The sequence below is a fragment of the Camellia sinensis genome, chromosome 10, assembly GCF_055761805.1.
Source record: "Camellia sinensis isolate YWXY chromosome 10, ASM5576180v1, whole genome shotgun sequence".
In the NCBI taxonomy this organism is placed as follows: Eukaryota; Viridiplantae; Streptophyta; class Magnoliopsida; order Ericales; family Theaceae; genus Camellia; species Camellia sinensis.
The window spans coordinates 178556504-178578567 of record NC_138970.1 but is presented as its reverse complement, the minus strand read 5'-3'; the positions used below and the strand labels follow the sequence as shown (position 1 = coordinate 178578567).

General features: G+C 32.7%; 2 protein-coding genes, 1 long non-coding RNA gene and 1 other non-coding gene across 4 annotated transcripts; 3 read left to right on the top strand and 1 right to left on the bottom strand.

Moving 5' to 3' along the window:
• Positions 1–236: 236 nt before the first annotated feature.
• Positions 237–6661, top strand: LOC114310326 (U-box domain-containing protein 6). Its single transcript, XM_028256273.2, has 6 exons — positions 237–595; positions 1558–1652; positions 2191–2376; positions 3165–3272; positions 3488–4656; positions 5657–6661. Exons 2-6 carry the CDS (start codon positions 1593–1595, stop codon positions 6441–6443), a joined length of 2310 nt encoding a protein of 769 aa, XP_028112074.2. The 5' UTR covers positions 237–595; positions 1558–1592; the 3' UTR covers positions 6444–6661.
• Positions 6662–13702: 7041 nt separating this feature from the next.
• LOC114310360 (U1 spliceosomal RNA) lies at positions 13703–13867 on the top strand. The gene has a single exon (XR_003646099.1). It is a non-coding gene; the product is annotated as a U1 spliceosomal RNA (small nuclear RNA).
• Positions 13703–16833, top strand: LOC145801451 (uncharacterized). The gene is made up of 3 exons (XR_014342986.1): positions 13703–14304; positions 15393–16591; positions 16699–16833. It is a non-coding gene; the product is annotated as an uncharacterized LOC145801451 (long non-coding RNA).
• Positions 15030–17359, bottom strand: LOC114310327 (AAA-ATPase At3g50940). The gene is made up of 2 exons (XM_028256274.2): positions 16176–17359; positions 15030–15722 (listed from the first exon to the last, which is right to left on the bottom strand). The coding sequence occupies exons 1-2, from the start codon at positions 17181–17183 to the stop codon at positions 15237–15239; spliced, it is 1494 nt and encodes a 497-aa protein (XP_028112075.2). The 5' UTR covers positions 17184–17359; the 3' UTR covers positions 15030–15236.
• Between the last annotated feature and the right edge of the window lie 4705 nt (positions 17360–22064).

Sequence of the window (22064 nt, the reverse complement as noted above, 5' to 3'; positions counted from 1 at the left end):
AACATGTTTTATAAAGAATTAATTTCAATCAATTCAATGATTATATTTTCTTTACAGACCTTAATCAATGTTTTTAATCAAACCAAATTAATATAAAATTAAAAATTAAAATCAAACTAAGGGGTAATATAAGAATAAACTATTTTAATAATTTGTTAAGTTTTTACAAAAAATATATATATATATATATATATATGCAGAAAAATATAAGTAACCAATCAATCTATAATTAAAATAACATCAAGCAAAATCACACCATAACATGGAGGGACATTTGCCCAATTAATAGTATGTTTTTTAATATTAATTTTTTAATAATTCCCTCACCATTAGAAAAATCATCAAAAGCGCTCTCTCTTTCTCTCTCCCCCTCCCTCTCAGAATCCCCTGTCTCTTTCTTTCTCTCTCTAACTCTCTCTCTCTCTCTCTCTAAGCTGCGTGATGTTCGCTTTCTAGCACTGCGGATCCGAATGTGAAAACCCAACTGTGATGAGATGGCTAACAGATCATTCATGCCCCAGCACGCGTTATACCTCGATTCATCTCTGTAAATGTCCCTTTAATGAAGCCTCCTTGGTTGATTCAGTTTTTTCTGGTACATTTTCAGCTCAAAATCCTTTTTTTTTTTTCCTGGGTTTTTGGTTGGACATTGAAGATAACAACGGAGATTGCATATTGTTTTTTTGTTTTTTGTTTTCAGAAAGTGTTTTGATTTCCTTTGGTTTACGCGTTAGGTTTGGTATGAATCGCATTACGGAGCTATTTGGTTCTGTGTTTTTACGTTTTGGGTTTTCGTTTTTATTTATTGAGAGCTTCAATACCTGAAATTTCTATTCGTGTTTCGTCCCAATAGAGATCTCAGCTGAGGATATACTTTTTTGCTTTTACTTCATTTTTTTCTCTGAATTTATATTTTGTTTCAGTGTTTGGGTTTCTTGTATGTTTTTGTTTCCATTGCTGTTCCTCATTTATATATATGTGTTGTTTAAAATTTTTAATTTTGAAAACTGGGTGCGCAATTTGAGGAAATGGGTAAAAAAATTATATTTTCAGAGTTCTCTCTTATGTATTGGGATATAAAGGTAAATGTGTTTTTATTGACTTAAGATAATCAAAATTTATGCTTTTTGCTTGGAAATTAATTCTTTGTTTTTGCCATTTTCTCTTGTATGTTTTTGTTTCCATTACTGTTCATAGTATATATGTATGTTATTTTTTAATTTTTTAATTTTGAAAACTGGGTATGCAATGTGAGGAAATGGGTAACAAATTATGTTTTCTAATGGTTCTCTAATATATGGGGATATAAAGATAGTTGTGTTTTATTGAATTATAAATTATAATCATCAAAATTTATGAAATTCTTTATTTTTACTCCTCTTATTTTGTTAATTGTGGTTCTGCTTGTCTTTCTTGACATATTATTATTTCTGGATTCATTTGATGACTATAATTAAAAAGTTATTTCCTCATTTAAATTGGTTATCATTTCTTTTGGAAGGGATGTTTCCTATTGGCTTGTACTGATTTTGTTAAATTCTACTTTTTTCATTTCAGGTGATATAAATTAAATTACAAATTTCCACGGTTGAATGCGAGTTATGGAGATTGTTGAGATTGAAGAAAATCTATTTGCAATTGGTGATGCAAAGGTAGATATGGAATGACAATAATGCAAATAGAACATTTTTTACAACTTGTTTATTTTTTTGTTGTTGTTTTGTTTACTTATTCTGGCATTTGAGAATAGTTGTTGGTCAGGCTGAATAGTTTTTTAGTTGAAATTTTTAATAAAGTCTTGTTTTTGTGTTTCCATATGCTTTGGGTGCACAATTCATTTTTGCTATTGGAATTGATGTTCACGTACATATAGATATACGGAAATATTTTAAGCTGAGTATATGATTAACATTTGATTTTACCTTTCATAATCGAACTTGGTACTAAGTTGGAACTTACTATGTGGCAATGTTTGTTCAAATGTTTGTACTCCCCAAAAAAAATGTTTGCTCAAATGTATTTGTATTTTTTAGAGTTCCATTTCTGAACTAGGCTTGCTGAATTGCGAAAATAGTCCTTGTGAGCAATTAGGGTTTTGATTTTGTGACATATCACTCTAGTTTGCCCACAGTTTCTGTTAACTGAGGAACGAGGATTGTGGGATTGACAAATGTGTGGTTGCTAATACAGTTACATGGAAGAATGTGCAAGACACTGTCTGCAATTTATTGCAAAGTGCTAGGAATTTTCCCTAATCTGGAAGCAGCACGGCCTAGTAGCACAACAGGTATTCGGGCATTATGTTCTCTGCACATAGCGCTTGAGAAGACCAAGAATATTCTTCAGCATTGCTCCGGATGTAGTAAACTCTACTTGGTATGATTTCTCCCTTTTTCATATAAGGAAAATGCTAAACGTACAAATTTTTTATACAAAAAAGTCATACACAGTGATGTGGTGATGACATGTTTGCATTTATGAATCATAGTGATGGCCTTTTTTATTTTTGATTTTATATATATATATATATATTTCCATTGAATGAATATAAACAAGCCGCATCATTTTGTATAAAATTTCTATTTGTATAGCATTACCTTGTATTTGTTATGCAGTAACAATGTTCTCCTCTATTGAAAATGGGTTTTATACTTAGGAATGGTTATTCATTTGCTAGTATTTCCTTATCTTTTGGTTGAGTGTCCATGTGTTCAAAATAATATTAGTGTATGTGTAGCTCTATTGTCATATATTAATACTTTGTTGATAGTTTATGCATTTGAACCTTAGGGTTGTCACATTCAGAAAATAATGCCTAAGATTAGGATTGTGTGCAGTCTATCCCTTCAAACATTCCACATTGACGGGACAACACTAGGTTAATGACCTTTTAATTGATGTATCATGGTCGTTTAATGATTCCTTCAAAAAAATTGTGGTTTGATGATAACTTTGATGGACAACACCACATGATGGAATTGAAGAATTCTGTTGATTTTATGTCTATATGTTTTATTGATATGTATATGTGAAACTGAACTCTTTGTTTGGCTGGAAAATATGACATCTGTGCTGGTTTGATGAGGTTGAAAGGTTTTGCATTTATTTTGTTACTTTATTGACCTGAAGTAATGTTTTACTGATAGACTCATCTTATGACACAGGCTATAACTGGGGACTCTGTTGTTTTAAAATTTGAGAAGGCAAGATGTTCTCTTGAAGATGGTCTTAGGCGGGTCAATGATATTGTTCCACAAGCTATTGGTTGTCAGGTAATTTTAATCTAATTTTAATAGGTTGCTTTAGGTTTTAATAGAAGTTTCTAAATGGAACATGTTCATCAACAGTCAATAATTTTCCCAAGATCATATGGAATAGGCAACAGTAATATTCTTATGTAATGGGATTGTTTCTAGTTTTTTTTAAGCTCTTGCCATGTTATTGAAAACAATGATATTGATTCTAACTTTAAGTACATGTATTTCAGATTTCAGAAATTTTAAGTGAACTTGAGGGGATCGAGTTCTCACTTGATCCGTTGGAGAAGCAAATTGGTGATGATATAATTGTACTGCTACAGCAAGGGAGGAAATTCAACAAGAACTGTAATGACAACAATGAGCTTGAATCTTTTCACCAAGCTTCTTCTAGACTTGGCATCACATCTTCGAGAGCAGCTCTTACAGAGAGAAGAGCTCTGAAGAAACTGATAGAAAGAGCTCGGATCGAGGAAGACAAGAGAAAAGAGTCAATCGTGGCTTATCTTTTACATCTCATGAGGAAATACTCTAAGGTATTCAGAAGCGACTTTGCAGATGACAATGATTCGCAGGGTTCAACACCTTGTTCCCCCACTGTTCAGGGCTCTTTCGAGGACGGTGGACCTGGGATCAATGGTCATTCCTTTGAGCGACAACTCTCAAAACTCAGTTCCTTCAATTTCAAGCCAAACTTCAGGAGATCAGGGCAGATGGCCATCCCTCCTGAAGAGCTGAGGTGTCCAATATCGTTGCAGCTCATGTACGACCCAGTTATCATAGCTTCAGGGCAAACATATGAAAGGATTTGTATCGAAAAATGGTTTAGTGACAGTCACAACACGTGCCCAAAGACTCAGCAGCATCTCTCACATCTTTCTTTGACGCCTAACTACTGCGTTAGAGGTCTTGTTGCTAGTTGGTGTGAACAGAATGGAGTTCCTGTTCCCGATGGTCCCCCAGAGTCTCTTGATCTCAACTACTGGAGGCTTGTATTGTCTGAGAGCGAGTCTGCAAATTCAAAATCAATTAACAGTATTGGCTCCTACAAGATGAAAGGTGTAAAGGTGGTTCCTCTGGAAGAGAGTTGCATAATTGAGGAGGCTGAAGTGGAAGACGTGCCCGAACAAGAGGAAGACTTTGAGCCTAATGTTCTTGAAGGATATAATGAGCTTTTGATGATCTTGGACAAAGAGGAAGACTTGAGGAAAAAGTGCCGAGTTGTGGAAAAGATAAGGCATTTGCTTAAGGATGATGAGGAAGCTAGGATCTGTATGGGGGCTAATGGGTTTGTTGAAGCACTGTTGCGGTTTCTAGAGCGTGCTGTGCAGGAAAGGCATGAAACGGCTCAGGAAATTGGGGCTATGGCTCTCTTCAATCTTGCAGTTAACAATAACAGGTTTGTCTCTTGTTCAATAAAATGGCAAATATGGTGTTTAGGTATAGTAATAAATTTAATGATGTTGGAATTTGCAGCTGTTGTGAGGGTTTTAAAACACGATGATGGCTCGTGGTCATCTGGAATAAAAAGGGAAATTAACCTTTATTTGGATATAATTACAATTGCTTTATTAGTTTTAGATAATCGTGTTTCCATGGAAGTGTAGTTCTCTCTCCTCTCTAAGAAATTCTTGATCATTGGCTCGAGAAGCATTATCATGGAAGCAAATCAAATTCTTGATTATTGGTTTTTATTAGGGTTTCTGTTGTTTTGAGGGTTCTATGTTCTGCAATACCATCCTTTATGTTATTCTTGGAGCTGTCTGTTTACATCCCTATGTCCTTTTGTCAGTTTTAAAAGAAGTCCTTGTTCTACAGGTTGGATATACTTTTTCTTCATTTTTAAATCACTTGTAGGCAACCACTTAAGAGGGGCTAAAAAAGGAAGCATTTTTCAATTCCTTGGTTCCTCAGAGAACATCATTATATTCCTCTTTGATTAGGGAGCAATTTGGTGGGGTTGAAACTCACAACCTCTCTGAGGAGATGGTCAATTAGAATTTTGTTTTTCTATGTTGATCTGAACTATTCAGCTTAAAGTTATTGTCTTTCTGGTGCTTAATTTCGAATGAATGCCACAAATGCATCATTGGTAGGTACTAGGTAGGGTATGGTTTTATACGTCAATCAATCCTTGTGTATCACTAGTCCTCGCAACATTGCTCAAGCATAACAAGCAAAGATAAATGGGATCAAATATCTGCTGGATAAGTATTGAATTATGGAAAGCTAAATCTCCATTCATATTTATTGACTTTGTCATGTAGTGTATGTGATGTTACTAGTACGACTTGATTTCAGCCGCTGGTTACATTTGTGCTTTTTCATCTTTCAAAATATGATGTTTTTGTAATTCTAATGCACATCTCTTTTTGTTTTTGTATCAAATTTGCCTTCAGAAACAAGGAAATGATGTTGACAGGAGTTCTTCCATTGCTGGAGAAAATGATAGCAAAATCCAACTCTCATGGATCAGCAACTGCACTTTACCTGAATCTTTCCTGCCTCGATGAAGCCAAACCCATCATCGGTGTAAGCGAGGCTGTCCCTTTCCTAATCAAAGTTCTTCAAGCCGAAACCGATCCCCAATGCAAGATTGACGCCCTCCATGCCCTCTTTAATCTCTCCACACATTCCCCCAATATCCCAAACCTTCTCTCAAAAGGCATCATAAACGGTCTGCTATCCCTGGTTTCCGACTCAGGTGACCACCACACATGGACCGAAAAATGCATAGCTGTCTTCATAAACTTAGCTTCAAACAAATCAGCAAGAGACGAAATGATATCTGCCACGGGCCTAATTAGTGGGCTCGCGATGATATTGGATGTTGGTGAACCTGTTGAGCAAGAGCAAGCCGCAGCTTGTCTTCTGATTTTATGCAACGGTAATGAGAAATGCAGCCAAATGGTCCTCCAAGAAGGGGTGATACCTTCATTGGTGTCGATTTCCGTGAATGGGACTATGAGAGGGAAATCAAAAGCTCAAAAACTTTTGTTACTGTTCCGGGAACAGCGCCAACGTGATCCGTCACCGAATCAGACTCATCAGATGCCGGAAAATAGTGATATGGACATGCCCGGAACGGAATCGAAACAGCTATCGAAGTCGATCTCGAGAAGAAAGGTGGGGAGGGCATGGAGTTTTTGGTGTAAGAACAAGAGCTTCTCGGTATACCAGTGTTGAGTTTCTATCGTGTTGCAGTTTAGACAGTGTTGTAAATCTGTTGTATCTCCTTTTATATATATAATTTTTAATTATTAGCAGAGAAGAAGAGTTGTACAGGCCCTTGTAACCCTTGGATCTTTTTGCTCTCTCTCCTGCCTGTCTTATGAGTAGAGGTTTTCACATGTATTTTATCTGCACCTTATAATTCAAGGCTTAGATCCACATTTTGAGGCAAATCTAGTAGAAGTAATTTGATTGCATTATTTTTGTTTATTGCATTATTTTGTTCTTGATCTACCGATCGTTACAATTTTTGAGAAATTTCTCAACGTCACCTAGCCATGTTTGGTGATCTCTAATTTGCAGATTGGTTGGTGAAAATTTTCTGCTACCCTTTTTTTTAGTAACTTCTAAGATGAGCCATCCGGAGCAACTCAACAGGCCCATCTAGCTCAGTTGGTAGAGTGCGAGGATCTTAACCTCGTGGTCGCACGACTACGGTATGTGTATGCTTTTTGGAATCGAGCCTTGTTCTCTCTCTTTTTGTTGCCTCCTTGCATGACCTGAATTGAGTAAATATGTGATCGGAGTTGTAAAGCCGATAGATGAAGAACAATATTTCAAAATTTTAATTTTCAATCAATTTTTTTAAAAATAAATTGAAATAAAAATATTAATAAATCACTGAAGTTTCAATCTTTCAACCAAAACATATTGAAATATACCAAAACAATGAATTGTTACGATAAGAATTAGTGACTAACACACGCGATACACATATAATTTAAGTAAGTAAAAATAAAAACAAATTATAATAAAATTAATATTATCATATGCGTGATATTTAAGTGATAAGAGTCTCATTTATTAAACCAGAGACTTTGATTTGACATTAAACTTAACCTTTACTTTATATAATAGTATAGATAATATAGATATTTAACCATCATTTTTATTTTACCAATTGAATCACTCGCTCACCTCTCTTTCTTAGTCCAAAGTAGTGTTATCATTTTTTTATATCCTACTATTACAAGAATTTTACATTTTTAATATATATATATATATATATATATTACAATGGCAAACATATTTTCCAACCATGTTATTATTATTCACCTTGCTTGATTTTAATTTTTGAAGTCAAATTTTTTGAAAATTAAATTTTTTATTTTTCATATTTTTTTGTTTTTAATGATTTTTTAAAAATATTTTAAGTAGTTTTTTTTTTTTTTTACTTTTTAGATACATCTAATTTAGATGTACCTAAAAAGTAAAATATTTATAAAAAAATATTTGCAAAAATCAATAAATACACAAGAATACGACAATGTATTGGATTTTTGCATTTTAGTATTTAATGAATTTTTTTTACAAATATTATACTTTTTAGGTGTTTTTAAAAACTAAAAAAATTCCTTATATAATATTAAAAAAAACAGTTAGAAAAAAAACTCAATTTTCTAAAAAATAGATTCAATTTTTTAAAATTAAATAAGGTGATTAGAGTATCTTCACCCAAACTTTCAAAATTTGGTATGTTAAATTTTTTTGAAGGATTAAATTGGCATTGTCAATTTAACATCGAAGCTCTCCACCCGATATGTCAAATTCATTATTCTATTATTTTTAAATTTAAACTCTTTTATTTTAAATAGAAACTCTATTATTTCAAAAAAAGACATTAAGTAAAAATATGTCAAAATTGGCATGAAGGAATAATGCCAAATGTCACATCAGAATTAGGCATACCAAATGGAATTGATATTTGATGCTAAAATATGATTGTTGGAGTGCTACGTCAGATTTGAAGCATCAGGTGGAGGAAGGGGTGGACATCGCCCTATTGGCCAGCCGAATCCTATTTTTCTAAGGCTTAAGAAGGTTGTTTTAGCTCATAGAGTCGAGCTAAGCCAACATTTTCAGCTCGAAATATTAATGAGTTGGGTTTGAGATTTATACTTTCAGCCCGGTCCGGCCCACTATTAATTTAATTAATTATTTATAATACATTAATATATATATATATATATTTAGGGATCAGTGGGCCCATTACGGAGCCCACATCAATCTGAACCGTTCAATGCGTAGGGTTTATTGGGGTACTTCATCCTTGTAAAAAATCATATTGATCAGATATCGATAACCACTTGATTGGATATTTGATCAACGTGATTTTTTACAGGGATAAAGTACCCGACAAGCCCTACACATTGAATTGTTCGGATTATCAATATGGACTTCGTAATGGACTCACATAGTCCAACAACACGCTCCAGTTCGATTCCAAATTGGAGACAAGCCTAAGCCATTTTTTTATTGGGATAAATTTTATCTTTGTTGATTTTATTGAAACTCCCATTTGTCGTGATATGTTATTGAATTTTTGTAAGAAATTTTTCAATTTATATACAAAATATTTCAATTTATAATGATATCAATATATTTATTTTTAAATTATAATTTGTGATTGAATTTAATTATGAAATATTTTATTTATTTATTTATTAAATATAACCCAATAAGTGGGTTTGAGATTTATAAGGCTTCGTTTGGGAAGCCAAAGGTTGGATTTTTTTTGGCTAAAATAGTCACAAAAAACAAAATAAGCATTTTAGTCACAAAAAATAAAAGATCACATCCAATCCATAATCATTACATTCTTTTTTTCACAAAAAAATCCAGCCTTTCCCAAACGAGATTTTTTAGCTCCCGACTAAAAAAGTCAAAAAGCTATGGGACCTACACAAATCATATGTGTGTGGGTCTCACACCTATGTAAGAGATTTGGTAGAAAATTTAGTAATTTATTTGGGTCCCTAACATAACTCATTGAATTTTTTTTTGAAAAAATGTGTAAAAAAAAGTAAAGATGTGATGTAACTCAAAAAAACTAAAAAGTTAAAAAGTTAACTTTTAGCTAGGTTTCCAAAATCGGCCTTATTTTTTGGATCGATCTTGGGCAGATATAGAAACTCAATGTTAGAATTAGGCTGGGCCAGACTTAGATGAGTACAAAATCTCTTATTATATAGTGTCATCTAGGGGTGGGCGTGAGTTAGTTGCGGTCACGAAACTTCCAATCTGTCATCTATTAGTCAGATTGGTGGATTGGAGAAAATCAATTTGCATCCGTCTGCCAATCTGGCAAATGTTGATTGAACGGACTGGCGGATTGGCGAATGGAAGCAAATCGGTTTGGTGGTTTAAAATTTTATAAATTTTTAATGTAATTCAACTTGTGCATTTCCTAAAAAAAAAGAAGAAAGTATCACAGTTAATAATTTTAAAAAGTATTACAAGCACTGCATGCCTCATCAAAAGAAAAAAAACTTAAAATTTTAAAATATTACAATCACTATATGCCTCATCCACATATTACAATCACAACATGTCTTATCTACATAACGTCTTACATGAAGTATTACAATTAGTGGCGGAGGGAGCATGGGACAGGGGGATCACATGCCCCTCGGATTTTGGGAAATCTTTTTTTTTTTTCCAAACATAAAGAAAATATTTTAAATAAAAAATTACAAAAATATTCTTAGAGGGAAATGTTAAAAACATTTTAAAAATTATGAAAATAATAATGGTTGTTTTGATTGAAAATGAATAGACTATTATAAATAAACCATATTAGTTATGAAATTTTTTGAATGTAACGGCGATGCCATTATTAGTGATATGCAAAAATAAGTAATCTCACTATAAAGATATAAAATTTATTGGATTGTTAGTTACATTTGATATGTGAGGTTCACTCTCTATGTGTTTATTTACCATTAGTGGGTGATATCACATCTATACTATATATATAATAGAATGTAGTGTTGTTTTAAAAGGCTTCAAAATGCCATTCTAAAATTCTCATAAATTTGAAACATACGTGGCACCTCTCTTTTGAGTTTATAGCTCTTTTCTTTCCCTCCCAAAAACTTTCATAACAATAAAAACTCCTATCCTTCCACCTAAAATGCCATTCTAAAATTCTCATAAATTTGAAAAATACGTGGCACCCCTCTTTTGAGTTTATAGCTCTTTTCCTTCCCTTCCAAAGACTTTCATAACAATAAAAACTCATATCCTTCCACCTTTCTCTCCTACCCTACGTTTGTCCCTCACCCTCAAAGATTTTCACTCCCACTCTTCCACTATCCACAACTCTTATCCATAAAAAGTTGTCAACAAAAAAAAAAAAAAAAAAAAAACCTATCCAAACAAATCTGTTACTCTCCTACCTCAAACAAATCTCTCCTACCCTCAAACACTTTCAATCCCACTCTCTCGCTATCCTACAACAGATTGATATATATAAAAAAAAACAACCCATCTATCCATATCCCCTTAAACCATTACTTCTAACAATCCACTACTGCAAATACATATACTTCATCAACTTCCTTCATCAGCAGTGAATGCCAGCAGTCCGCAATCCACCATCAAATGCAAGTCTCGGTTTTTCTTTTTCTTTTTCTTTAATAATTTATTTTTTGTTCCAAGCATTTGAGATTTTGTATTTTGACTACAGAGATTGCAGAAAATTGTAATATCCAAATTTAATCTTTCATGTTTTATTTTGTTTTACATAATTCAAAATATATACATGTACATACTTGGCTTGAAAATTGGAAATATTATGTTTTGAAATGAAAATTCTATCATATTAAACATGATTTCAATTCTTTTGTTTTTCTTTATAGTTTTTAATTTAAGATTAAAATTTAATTATTTTCATTACTTCTTTAATTTCTTAGGTTGCAAGAATCTATTAAATTTAATACTATATTAACGATACATGTTAGTTTTATTTTTATTTTATGTTATGAAAAATAAAATCAATAATTTTACACATAATACAACTAAATTTATTTTGGGTGGAGTAAGGGGAAATTAATTAATTTTATGTATATTATAAAATCATAACAAGTATTAAGTTATTTGTGCATTAAACTCATAATTTTTTAATTTTTTTTAATAATTTTACACAACTTTTAAATTTACAAATAATACTCTATTTGGTTTGGAATTTTCAAAAACAGTTTTTTCAGTTTTCAATTCGTATTTTTATATTTTTAGATCCACTTAATCTTGATATACTTAAAAGGTATAAAATTTGTACAAAAATCTTTAAAAGATTTATTGAATACAACAAAATACGAAAATGTATTGAATTTTCTTATTTTTTATTTATTTATTTTTTGGTGAATTTTTTTTTTAAAAAAAATTATATAAATATTATACTTTTTTAGTGTATCTAGATTAGGTATATCTAATTTTTTTTTAAAAACTATGTAAAATATTAAAAAAATTACTAAAAAATAAAAACTTAATTTTCTTAAAAGTGAGTTAAATCAAAAGTTTTATATAAGCGAAACAAAATGATTAAAAAAAATGAGTATAATATATATGAATAAAAAATATTTATCCCGTGCATAGCACGGGTGAATGCTAGTACTAATGATGACGTTGTATTACTATTATATTGAATTTTTTATCAAATTTTGTATCAAAAAATAATTTATCATTATATAATTTATTTTAAGGCTTATATCCATATATTTTTTTTGTATTGTCCATGATACACTAGTTACAAACAACATTCAGCTTGTTTGTTTCCAGTTTTCAGAAAATTCAACTTTTTTATTTTTTGTATTTTAATGTTTTGAATGAATTTTTTTAATATTTTAAGCCATTTTTTTTAATTTTTAAACACACCTAACATAAATACACTTAAAAATTATAATATTTGTGAAAAAAAATATTTAAAAAATAAATTAAATACCAAAAAATATAAAAAAAATAAAATAAAAATTCAGTATATTTTTTTTTGTATTTTTGTGTATTTATTAATTTTTTAAAATATTTTTTCACAAATATTTTACTATTTTGATACATCTAAGTAAGGTGCATCTAAAAAAATAACAAAATTACTTAAAATTCAAAAAATATTCACTAAAAACAAAAAAATACAAAAAATAAAAAAACTCAGTTTTCAAAAAACTGAATTCAGAAAACTAAAACCAAACACATTAATTATTATTATTATTTTTTTGATGTTTCTTGAAATCAATCGTAAAAACTTGCGTGAAATATTTTTGTAAAAATTATTGTAATTAAAAAGTGCCCACTCTAATTTAATTTTCTGGCTCCGCCATTGATTACAATATGTGATTCTTAAAATATAAAAACAATTCAAATTACCAAAATCATGAACAGAGCAATAGTAGAGATTGTGGTGTGTTTTGAAACATGTTTTTGGAAGAAAATTTCCAAAAACATGTTTGGTTACAAATTTTCTCAAAAAATTTCTAAAATTAATTCTCTCTATTACACATCAATCAATCATTTTTTTTTCTCTTCTCTCTACCTTTTAATCACTTTTTCTCTCACACATATCTACTCAATTACAACAAAATATCAAATCATCCCAAACCCCCAAACTATTTTTAAAATATACAACCAAACAAACTAAAAAAATTTCTAAACTTTTTCACCAATGTTTTTTTTTTTTTTGAAAATTTATCTCAAAACACAAACCAAACACACCTTGTATGTTTCTGTATTATTACATCTATATCTGTTTTTGAAAACAAAAACCAACCAACATATATCATCTTTTTTATTTATTATTTTTAGAGTTAGATTTAAAAATAAAAAAATATAAAAAAATAATACATTTATTTTTTTCAATTCAAAAAATATATTCAAGTTGAAAAATCTATTTTAACAAAATATTTAAACTTTTTTCAATCGAAAACATAAATAGAATATCTAAACAAATTGAAAACACAAAATCTTACAAATTATTAGGGGTGCTCACGGTTTGGTGGTGCGGTTGCGGTCAAAGGAATCTCAAATCCGCCACCCGTTCAAAACTAGGCAGATTGAAAAAAATCAATCCGTAACCGTCCGCTTGTTATCACGCATCTGTCTAAAATGTGACGAATCGATTCAGTTCGATCGATTTGGACGGATTAATATATCCGCTACTCACCCCTAGTGTGAGCCCGACCCGAATCTGACTAGGCTCGGCCTTTATCTGCCCCTAGGTGAAGGTGCTCTTAGTTTAGTTTTTTTAATTTTTAATTTTTATTTTTTATTTTTATTTTTATTTTTAAAAACATTAAACAACGTATGAAAACAAAATTTTAATCCTGACCCACTATTAGCTAATGATGTTTCAAAATCATCTCAAGTTTCCCATATCGAAAGAAAGGAGAAGAGAAGGGTGGAGAGGGAGTGAATAAATAGAGACAGACGACGCACAACGAAACATACTTACCTGGACGGGGTCTAATGGACGATCATCAAGGTCCATGGCCTAGGTTGGTGACCTCCATTGCACTTTAGGAGGGGTACCAGCCTAAGATCTGCCCTAGTTGGCAGAGTCTACGTCGTAATTTGTGTCAGCTGGGGGCCTGCGTTCGCGCGGCCCCCTTTTCAATACCAGTTCCAAAATTTTTGCATTCTGAGTGTTTGATTGATAAAATGCTTAGCTGAGTTTGAGACGTACTTAATATTTCTCGCCTTGGGCGATTAGATGTTTGATAAAATATCTATATGCCAGTTCTCTAAGTTCCGGTATATCAGCTGTGTGAGAGTGATTTGAATGTACAACAATGCTTGGTAACTTGATTTTTTTATGGCCCGTTTCGTTTTGGTACATTCGAGCTATGCTATTCAGCCTAGAGTGATCACACATTTTTCTTGAATTTAAGGTGTTTGATGAAATGGTTACACGTTGAATTTTCAGGTGTTAGATTAATTGTTTGGGTGCTAGTTCTTCTGATGCAATCTGATGTCAGTTGAAAACAAAATTTTGGGCCTTTGTACTGTTTTCTTGATGCGTTCTCGATTGTGCATTTTGGTACAAGCTGTGAGTGTGTTATGAATTTTAATTCTTCAATAAAATGTTTAGCTGTGTTTGGTTTTTAAAAAGTTGTTGTCTTGATTACTGGAGAAATCCTTCATGCTGCACTTTGCATTTTAGTTGTTCGACAAAGTGATTGTGTGACAATCCTTTTTAAATGCAATGTGATGTTTAGTTGAAGACGGTCTCAAAACCAGTACCGGTTTCATACTTTTTGGGCATTTGTTCTCTTTCTTGATGTGTTTGATTGTGCATTTTGGTACACACTGCAGTGTGGCATGAATTTTAGGTGTTCAATAAAAGAAAATTACTATTTACCATGATTTTTTGTCCTGAAAATTATGTGAGGTGCATGGTGTAGATTTAAATTTTTTGGGATGTGGGCTTACACTCAGAATAATTGTGGGTCCATGGATGTGTTGTTTTGGGTATTTTTTTCTGGGTAAGTAGTTTTGTTGTAGATAATATGTTCAGCTACGTGGTTTAAAGTTATTTTTTTAGGACACTACTCTAGATGTGGACTCTTTATAAGCTGTCTCAAAATAGAGCTTCTACTTGGCACTCATGCTCTTCTCCTATTTGTTCACTGATTAGAATTGAACCTGGATGTCACATGTTAAAACTCCCTAACTTCCTTAAGGTTGCCTCCATTCGAGCAATTATGAGATAAAATAATGAAAGTGGTCTCAAAATTGTTTGCACCATGTCCTTGGTCATGTTAAGCATTAGAGTTGCAAGTAAATATACTCTGCTTTCATATTCAAATAAACTCCATCTACTTAATTCTTATCACGGAAGGTCTTTGTGCTTCTTCTACAAGCACCATGGATTAGAAGTATGCCATGATGTAATTTATTCACTTCACTAAGAAGGGTTATACTAATTATTAGATACATTATTATTCAGCATACACAGGCAATACAATGCTCACATATCCTTCAAATCCTCCTCTTGCTCCTTCTCGTCTTTCTCTTATTATTCCTTGTTTTAATTTTAGTTTCAACCTTTACTTCCTGGCTTTCTTTTGCTTGTTCATTTGCTTCTTTTTCTGATTCAGCATTGACTTTACCATGTTCTTTTTTCTTCTTGTGTAGGAATTTGATGAGTCCTTCAAGGGCTTTGTCGGCTATTTCACTTTTCATGAGTTCTTCTGCAATCTCTGCCGGGGTTACTTCCACCTCTGTTATGAGCTTCTCGATTTCAGTAAACATGGAGTGGTTGTTTAGACCGAGGTAGTTAGTGGCAAGGATCTTAAAACCACTAGGAGTGCAGTAGGACATGTGGATGTGCATGTCCATACGACCTGGTCTGAGCAACGCAGGGTCGAGTCTGTCTTTGTGATTTGTGGTAAATACAATTATCCTCTCGTCACCACAACTTGACCAGAGCCCATCAATAAAATTAAGTAGCCCGGATAGTGTCAACTGTCAATGAGAAAAAGAAACATCAATGAGGAAGCAAGACGCTAGTGTATGCACAAGCAATGAGAAGACAATTTTTTTTTTTGTTCTTGTTTTTTTGTTTTTTGAAAGATTGAACCAGAGTTGAAGCTAAGTTTATGGTAAGACGTCTAATAAATGCTATTAGCTAGAGTAGCCTGTCCATGGAACTAGGGCTATATTTTGGGATAGTTGAGATATAGAAAATTGAAAGACTAGATCTGTTATTAACTATAAATTGAATAGAAAAGTAGGTGGCTTGGCCTAATGTTATGGCTTCTTGCTAGTGTTCTTGGTGGCGTGGGCTGAGTCATGAAAACAGTGGGCCTATTTGGTGGTTGTTTTCTTTTTCTATTTTTTGTTTCTGAAAAGCACAAAAACTTGTTTTGTGGATGTTTGAAAGGTGTATTGGCACAAAAATGAAAACAATGGACTCACCTGGCTGTCACTTTGATTGCATCCTCCAACTTGTCGGTTATCAAAGTCACTACTGCAATCAATATCCTCGATCACAAGAATTGATCGGTTTGCAGTAGCGACTAAAAGCCTCCTAAGCTCTGAATTGCTCTGGAGACTCGTGAGCTCCAAGTCATAAATGTGAAATTTCAGATAGTTAGCCATGGCTGCAATCAAGCTTGACTTGCCTGTCCCCGGTGGGCCATACAACAAGTACCCACGTTTCCATGCCTTCCCAACCCTCTTGTAGAACTTTCTTCTCTTCACAAACCTGTCCAAGTCATCTATCAATTCCTTCTTGAGAATTGGATCCATTGCCAATGTGTCAAATGTGGATGGATGGTCAAGATTGACTGAACCCCAAGCTCCTCCATCATATTCTCCATAGAAGTTTCCAAGTGAGTAGATCTTCACAACCTTCTTTTCTTCTTTTATAGCTTTTGACCTCTCCAATATAAATGGCAAGTAAGAGCTCAATACATTTTCTTTGTATTTTTTGTGGAAGCTGAGCTCAACCGATCTACGCTCAACCTTTTCAGAAGCGAAATAGCCTTCATAGTCCGTGCTTGTCTTTTGCGTCTCAGTACATACGGTTTGCCAAATGAGTTTGATATCTTCAAATGTATCCACAATCTTCTCGCCCTTGTTGATGGTGACAGATAAGTCCTTTTCCCTAGCTGCTTTGGACACCTTGAGCCGTGCAACAGAAGGGCTTATTTTTGTCCTCAAGTACATTTCCGAGGCCTCAAACATTTCATTTTTGGAGAACCCATTGAATTCCTCGATGACAAGAGTCACTTGAGATGAAGAGAAGTTCCCCAGTAGGCCGAGTTTGGATAAGATTTTCTCTTGGAGTTGTTGCGGTATGAGCTGATTGGTCAGGGTTTGGACTTCGTTGAGCACGGTCCTAACCAACATGGCTGATGCAGCGAAAGTGGTGTATGTTGACAAAACCGATGTTGTTGAAGGCATGTTTGATAGAGAAAACATGGTTTTGCAAATTTTGGAAAGTGGAAAACAAAGAAGATCAAGAAAGCTCTGTTTTACTAGATTGTTGTGTGTTTGCTTGAATTGTGGCCATTCTGGGCAGATGGGTTTTATAGAACAAATATAGAGGAATGAGCTTCCAATGGAAGCTCTTTGAAATTTATTCAAAGCAAAGACAACCCCCACTGGGTCACACTATTGAATTGAAATTGCTATGGAAGCCGAGGATGACAGGTCAAACACGACAAAGTGCAATCTTCTCTAGCAATTCTCAGGTGGCTACCCACCATGGTCCAACTATGATGTACCAACAGTCGCATTGGGGCACCACAGGTGGTGTTTGGGAAGCCATATCCCAATTTTTTTTCTCATTTTTTCCACTAAAAGACAAAAGTTTTGCAAAACCAAAAAAAACACATCCAAACAAAATATCACATCCAACCCCATAATCATTTCACTTTTTCTCTCACAAACATCACATCCAACCACATAAAAATCCAACTATCTTCCCAAACACCAAAACTTTTTTATCTCATAAAAACCTACATCTACTAAAATCTACATAAAAACTCACTTCCCAAACACCATCATTATAAAAAATTGGTAATTAAGATCCCTTTCTTTTACAGAATGAATCACAAAATTAGATATAATTTTCTCACATGCACTGGCAGAGCCCGTAAGGGACGAGTAGTTTGTGTGTTTTTTACCTGTAGTTTCTAAAATATTTTTCCAAATTGACCTGGGTCTTGTTTAGGAATAGATTATTTCAGTAACTTTTTAATTTATTAGTTAAAATATAAGATAAAAAAAATTTAGTATGTTTAGAATTACTTTTTAATTTTTTACGAAAAGATGTGCAAAAAGTAGAGAGAAAAAAGAATCTTTAATTTTTTAGTATAAGTTATAAAATTTTTAATTTTTTTAATAATTTTTTGATTCTTAGGCCCCATTTGTTTTCAGAGGTAGAATAGAAGGGATTGATAGTGATGGGATTAATAGTGAAGGGATTGTTAGTGATGAGATTAATAGTGAGGGGATTGTTAGTGAGGGAATTGATAGTGAGGGGATTAAGTAAAATTGTGTTTGTTTTGATGATAGTTGTTAGTGTAAGGATTGTTAAATTATTTTTATATAAAATAAACATAAAATAATAGAACAAATAAAAAAATACAAAAACATTAAACATTAATGTTTTAAAAAAAATGCCAAACATGTAAAAAAATTTAAAAAAATAAAAATAAAATAAAAAAATTCCAGAAAAAAATAAAACAAATAAAATAATGATTTTTACTTAACAAAAAATACAAAAAATTAAACATTAATGTTCAAAAAAAAAATATGTCCGACATGTAAAAAATAAAATACAAAATAAATAAAAAAAAATTTTTTTAGTCCGCCGAACTATTTTTCTAATACCAAGTCCTGGAGGCCCATTTGAATCCCCTTGGGGAGGCCCATCCTAATCCGGAGCTCACTATCAATTCCCTCCACATCTCTCAAAACAAACACAATATTAATGGCTCCCACCTCAATGCCAATCCCAATCTCCCCCTCTAACTCTCCAAACAAACAAGGCCATAGACTAAAACTCTCACATGCCAAATGACGCTTGAGAGTTTGGAAAATTTTACTCATGTTTTAAAAATGATTTTGAATTGGGTGAAACATCAAAAAATTCAAAATCTTGTGAACTGTTTAATTCTTTCTTTTTTCTTATAAACCAAAAGGTCTCATTAAAGTAGAAATTACACAAAATGGTAATTGCTTACATATTTTTTGTTAATTTTTTAGGGATACAAATTGATTTATCTAAATGTAAAATTACACATTTGGACAATTTACACTAGAGGTTTTGAATTTTTTTCTCATTCTAAAACAAATCTCACATTAGGAACAAAAATGCAACACTCTAATATAACACTCCAACAACGTAACACTTCAATGTAACACATTAAAAAAAATTTTGATATATTTTTCCTAAACGTAATAACGTAATATTCCCAAAAAAAAATCTTTAGTATACTTTTTCTAAATGTAACACTTCAAAAAAAACTCATTGATATACTTTTTCCAAACATAATACTCCAATCAATGTAATCCCAACTGTAATACTCAAATGCAATATACTCCAATGTAACACATACAAAAACACTGAAAAACTTTTAATGTACTTTTTTTAAACATAACACTCATAGTTTGAAATTATACATTTATCCAAAAGTTACTAAGAAATTTTTGTACTATTTTTGGAATGATTTAAAGAATCTCACATCTTTTTGGAATGATTTGAAAATTCCCATATAATTTTTTAGAGTGTTACATTGGAGTGTTACGTTTGAAAAAAATACACTAAGTAATTTTTTTTTGTGTGTTACATTGAAGTGTTACACTAAAGAGTTTTTTAAGAGTGTTATATTGGAGTTTTACGTTTAGAAAAAGTACACTATTTTTTTTTTTTTTGAACGTTACGTTTTGAGTGCTAAGGAGTTTTTTTTGAGTATTATATTGGAGTTTTACGTTTGGAAAAAGTACAATAAGAATTTTTTTTGAGTGCTACGTTTTGAGTGTTACATTGGAGTGTTATATTTTGAAATTATATATTTGTCCAAAATTTACTAAGCCTCTGCTTGGGAAGTTAGTTTTCAGGTTTTTTTGGCTAAAATAGTCACAAAAAACAAAATGGGTTTTTTAGTCCAATAAGACAAAACATCACATCCAACCCATAATCATTACATTTTTTCTCTCATAAAAAAGTCAAAAAAGTTAAAAGCGTCAAAAGCCTTTACCAAACTAGGCTTTTTAGCCCCAGGCTAAAATAGCCAAAAAAATCAAAAACCCAACCCACTTCCCAAACGAACCCTAAGAAGTTTTTGTACTTCTTTTGAAATGTTTAAAGAATTATACATCCTTTTGAAATGTTTAAAAAATCTCATATTTCAAGTAATTTTTGTATTACTTTTGAAATGTTTTCTAAATAGAAAAGATTCCTACATAAAAATTTATTCCAAATTTAATTCCCATAGATTGGGTACCTTTACATTTCTAGCACAAAGGAAAAAAGAGAAGAAAACATAATAAAAATAAAAGTATATTTGTAAATCTAATTTTCAAATAATATATGTTGGGTCTATCCCACATCGACTCGGGAGGGACTTCTCGTCTACCTTATAAGCGTACTGGCCTCCTCCATCTGTCAACAGGCCTTTTCCCTTTTTCCAGGGGGAGGAACAAAACCGTGAGGGGGCAAGCTCGCTGCGGTCCAACCCCAAAGCAGATATGTTGGGTCAATCCCACATCGACCAGGGAGGGACACTGCAACCAACTTATAAGCGTACTGGCCCCCTTCACCTTGTAAGAGGCATTTTTTCCCAAGAAGGAACAAAACTGTGAGGCTTCGGCCAAAGCGGACAATATCTTGCCGGGGCGTGAGAAGCCAGTCACGTAAGTTTGGTGGCCCATGCAGATCGTCCGGCAGACTCTCCCGCTGTTCGCGGCCCAGTCCGCTGGGGGGTTATGTTGGGTCAATCCCACATTGACCAGGGAGGGACATTGCAACCAACTTATAAGCGTACTGGCCCCCTCCACCTTGTGGGAGGCCTTTTCTCCCGAGGAGGAACAAAACCGTGAGGCTCCGGCCAAAGCGGACAATATCTTGCCGGGACGGGAGAAGCCAGTCACGTGAGTTTGGGGTCTATCCCACATCGACTCGGGAGGGACTCCTCGTCTACCTTATAAGCGTACTGGCCCCCTCCATCTGTCAACAGGCCTTTTCCCCTCTTCCAGGGGGAGGAACAAAACCGTGAAGGGGCAAGCTCGCAGCGGCCCAACCCCAAAGCGGACAATCTGTTGATACACCGCGAGAGACTAGGCATGTGCAATATATTAAATCTATTTTTTCAAAATTAATAGGACTAATTGTTCTATAAAAAATTCTTTAAGACTAAATAGGTTACCATTTCTCTAAATGAAATTTATAGATAAATTTTCCTTTAAAATTTTTCCCTCCACTTTTATTGTTTATTTTTTTATCGTATTTTAATTTTACTTTTGGTTTTTATTTCCCCTTGGATCTCTTTTCTCAAATAATAAAAAATTCCATGTAAAGTGCTAAGTAAAAATCTTAACAGGGTGAGGCTTACATATTTGGCAAGTCAAAGTCGTGTTTTGCATATGATTTTGCACATTACCAATCAATGGCTAAATTTTCTTTTTTATCCGAATCAAATGGTTGGAGGAATTTAAAAATGATATCTGATGTGCACCATATAAAAGTTCCTCTACCATGAGGAAATTATATAAAAATAAATCCTAGCTGATTAAGCTGTCTTAATTGAGTGCTTGACCTTTCTATATCCTGTGATACTTTTCTACATGGCACTAAAAATTATTCAAAGTTAATGATTAAGCCGATCACCAGGAGAAAGCCACCGAGGTGGTTGGTTATAAGTGGTCTCCATATGTGCTCGGTGGCTGGTTATAAGTGGTCTCCATATGTGTGGGCTGCAAAGATGGATCAATCGAGCCAACCACTTCGGTCGATTTTAGCCAGAGTGGTGTACTTGCTCTCCATTTATCTACTTATTAAAGACATTTATATTCAAGTTTTGATTTATGAACTTATATACTATTATAACTAAGGTCTCATTTGGTAAATTAATATTTTAATCAAAAAGTTAAAAAGTTATTAAAAAAAGTCAAAAATCATATAATTTATACTAAAAAGTTAAATATTCTCTTTTCTCTCTACTTTTTGCATATCTTTTTATAAAAAGTTAAAAAGTCACCCCAAACATACTAGTTTTTTTTACTTCATATTTTAGTCAAAAAACCAAAAAGTTACTAAAATAACCTGCTCCTAAACGAGGCCTAAGATTTTTTAAA